Source organism: Amphiprion ocellaris, chromosome 17 (genome assembly GCF_022539595.1).
Source record: "Amphiprion ocellaris isolate individual 3 ecotype Okinawa chromosome 17, ASM2253959v1, whole genome shotgun sequence".
NCBI lineage: Eukaryota > Metazoa > Chordata > Actinopteri > Pomacentridae > Amphiprion > Amphiprion ocellaris.
This window is the reverse complement of record NC_072782.1, coordinates 30591478-30594960: the sequence shown is the minus strand read 5'-3', so window position 1 is coordinate 30594960 and position 3483 is coordinate 30591478. Positions and strand designations below refer to the sequence as shown.

The 3483-nt window shown below is 42.5% G+C and overlaps 1 protein-coding gene across 1 annotated transcript; it reads right to left on the bottom strand.

Moving 5' to 3' along the window:
- Positions 1 to 409: 409 nt before the first annotated feature.
- LOC111581316 (tripartite motif-containing protein 16-like) lies at positions 410 to 3184 on the bottom strand. Its single transcript, XM_023289448.3, has one exon. It carries the CDS (start codon positions 2791 to 2793, stop codon positions 1117 to 1119), a length of 1677 nt encoding a protein of 558 aa, XP_023145216.1. The 5' UTR covers positions 2794 to 3184; the 3' UTR covers positions 410 to 1116.
- Positions 3185 to 3483: the final 299 nt, after the last annotated feature.

The window sequence follows — 3483 nt, the reverse complement described above, 5'->3', positions numbered from 1 at the left end:
ATTTAGTGTAGTATATATAATATTTCTTAACCTTATTAATTTATTTTGTTAAAATATTTTTTTTATTTTATATAATACTTTAGCATCTTAACCTTAATACCTCAACTTGTCAGGTAAATCCAATTTAATTCTCAGCTAGAAAATACTTTTACTTGGTGTCTTTTACTTTGAACAGTAAGATTTTCACTAAACTGTAATCTTGTCATCATTTCAGGAACTGTTGTAGTTTTACTTTATGTAAAATCATCATACAGCGGTCAGATAAATGTTGAAAATATAGATTAGTACTTAAATAAAGCACCTTCAAATTGGACTTAAAAGTACATTAATCACTGCAGCCAGTTGCTTTGAATAGTCAGTATTATTTATAGTGCAGTACATACTGAAAATCACAGCCCAGGAAACCAAATTGACAAAATAAAATTTATTTATGTGTTGTACACAGCGATAATCAAACCTGGAATAAATTGAAAAATTTATTTTTTTCATGTTAATAAAAAATGAAAGTGCAAATGTTCACATAAAATAAGAGAACAACAGAAGGTCGGACAGTTAAATATTGTAAATTATTATTATTATTATTATGCAAATGTAGAAAAACATTAATTTATATATAGAGAGAAAAATAATGTAATAAGTGCACTTTGGCTTTCTTCTGCTCTAAGTATTTATCATGTGAAAAATGTACCTGAAGCTAGTGGTTTTGGAATGCAGTAAAAAAAAAAAAAAAAGAAGATTATTGTACAAATAAAAGGCCTTCATTGTTTGCGTAAATTCTTATTGAATCTTGGTTATTTCTTCGTCTTTTAATAATCAAAACAAGAAAAAAAGACAAATAAAATAAAGCAGCAAATCGTTCCATATTGTAACTTAATATAAACTTACATTGAGAAAGACAAAAGTTGGTTTGAACACTCAAAATGTGCCACATTCTGGATTCTCAAACATAAAAGAGCAGCAAATCTCACCTGAAGTATCTCAAAATTCATAAAAATATCTATGGTAAGATGCTTTTTTATCAACTTATGAGTGATTATTATACAGTTCCTGCTTTTAGTTCCTGAATCAATGAATGAAACATCATCCGATGAAGTCACAAAGAATCATTCAGAAGGTCTACTCGACCTTACAGACCTCAGCAGCAGATCCAGGCCCATAAGAAGCAAAAACACCGAGTCCAGCGTGTAGCGGCTGACTGAACGAGGTCTGGACTCTGTGGATCAAAGTCACGGTGTCAGAGACTCTGTAGAAGCACAGAACACCTGCTCTGTGGTCCAGATAGACTCCGATCCTGGAGGACCGAGGAGCTGAGATGGAGGTGCTGCTGCCGTTGTGTCTGAACTCATAGCGGTTGTCGAAAACCTCCAGAGTCCAGGACCGGTCGTCGTTCCCGAACCCGCTCTCGTATCCGCTTCTGCTCGTGTCTTTGTAGGCGACCGCGATCGAAACTTCACTTCCGCTGCTGTCCACCTCCCAGTAGTGACGTCCGCTCAGGTTCTCCCTACTCAGGACCTGAAACATGTCGGTGAATCTGTCCTGGTGGTTGGAATAAAGCTGCTTCTCGGTCGCCACCGTTGCTTTCCTGCCCCCTTCAGTTAAAGACAGATGTGGGTTCACTGTGTTCGGATCCAGTGTGAGTTGTTGGTTGAGTTGTAGAAACTCAGCTCTGGTTTTGGGTTCTCCCTGTCGCAGTAGAACGCTCAGTTTGGTCTCAGCCAGTGAGATATTGGTTTGCAAATCAGTGAGGATGTCCTGTAGTTTATCTCTGGCTCTGTTTGCAGCCTCAGTAACGTTCTCAAAGTACAGCAGGGTGTGGATGTGGATGCTGGGGAAGTCTGTAGGTTCCCTCAGACATGGCAATAAGGAGTAATTCAGCAGAAACTGAGTGTGGTTCTCTGTGTTTGAAAGCTTCTCCAGCTCAACGTTCCTCCTCTTCAGCTCGCTGATCTCCTGCTGCAGCTTCTCCTCCAGATCTTTGGCTCGACTCACTTCGTTTTTCTGCTGCGATCTGATCTGCTGCTTCACGTCGGAGCCGGCGTTCTTGACGAGACGGAGCAGCTGAGTGAAGATCTTGTCGCTCTTCTTCACCGCTTTGTCCGCCGACTGATTGATGGCCTCCACCTCCTGCTGAAGCACCTTCACGTCTTCCTCTCTGTCCTGGATCCTCTGCTGGATCTTCTGCCGGCTGCTGAGGAGCTCTCCCTGCTTTTCGCTGCGTTCTGCAGAAGCTGGGACCGTGTCATGGCCTTTATGTTCATCCCGGGCGCAGAAAATGCAGATGCACGTCTGATCGGTGCGGCAGAAAATCCTCATTTCTGTACCATGGCGAGAGCAGATGTTCTCCTGGAGCTTCACAGACGGTTTGATCAGCTTGTGTTTCTCAAATGCAGGAGATTGATAGTGAGGCTGGAGGTGTTGGTCACAGTAAGAGACCAGACACTGCAGACAGGACTTGACGGCTTTTAGTTTCCTCCCAGTGCAGAAATCACAGGACACATCTCCAGGTCCAGCAAAACATAGATCCACCGGAGCAGCTTGAAGTCTGGTCTTCTCAAGTTCCTCCACTAAATCTGCCAACATGGTGTTCTTCTTCAGGTCAGGCCTCGGTCTGAACATCTGTCTGCACTGAGGACAGCTGTAGGTTTCCCTCTGATCCTCTCCATCCCAGTGGCTTCTAATACATTTCATACAGTAGCTGTGTCCACAGGGAATAGTCACCGGATCCTTCAGTAGATCCAAACAGATCGAACAGCTGAGTTTCTTCTGGTCCATCGTGTTTTGTTGCTGCGACATTTCACCTCAGAGAGACGCTGAATGTGGAAGAGTTTCACATTCAACACATAGTAGACGAAAACAAAGATCCAAACCGAAGTTCAGCTCCCTTTCTTCACGTTTCCTCGCTGATCTCCACTGAATAGAGCTTTGTAAACATGTTGGTTACACCCATCTGTATGCTGGGAGATCAGTGGAGGAGGCGGGAAACAGGAAACATGTGACCTGAACTGGACGGGCCGAGTTAGAAGGCAGGAAGATGACAAAGAGGTTAGTGCACTCGGGTTCATTCCAGGAAGAGGAGTGGCTTCAGTGTGCTCACAGTTCCAGCCATAAAACAGACACACTCCAGCGGATTATACAACACCGTTTGCTTACAGTAGCAGCAGAACCAACCCTGTCAAAGTAGAAAGTTACATTACGAGCTGATATCTTCGCTCAGTCCTCCCAGAATTTCCTTCACTTTGTTCTTTTTATGGCAGCTCTATGACGTGACTCATTCAGAGATTCCACTGACTTCCTGCTTAGTCACAACTTCAAAACAAACACGATTTTATGGTCAAAAAAACATTAACAGCCTCCACATGGCATGCTGATTTCTAACAGGAAAAAGGATTATTTGACAGTACTTATATGGTGTTTGCGATAAGTTGTGAGCTGGCAAAACAGTATCAGTGCTGAGATTTTGCTCCCAGTAGGTCACAAATAGGA

Bases quoted from the DNA above. Each gene is read 5' to 3' on its own strand.
- LOC111581316 (XM_023289448.3), bottom strand. From the start codon at position 2,793: ATGTCGCAGCAACAAAACACGATGGACCAGAAGAAACTCAGCTGTTCG.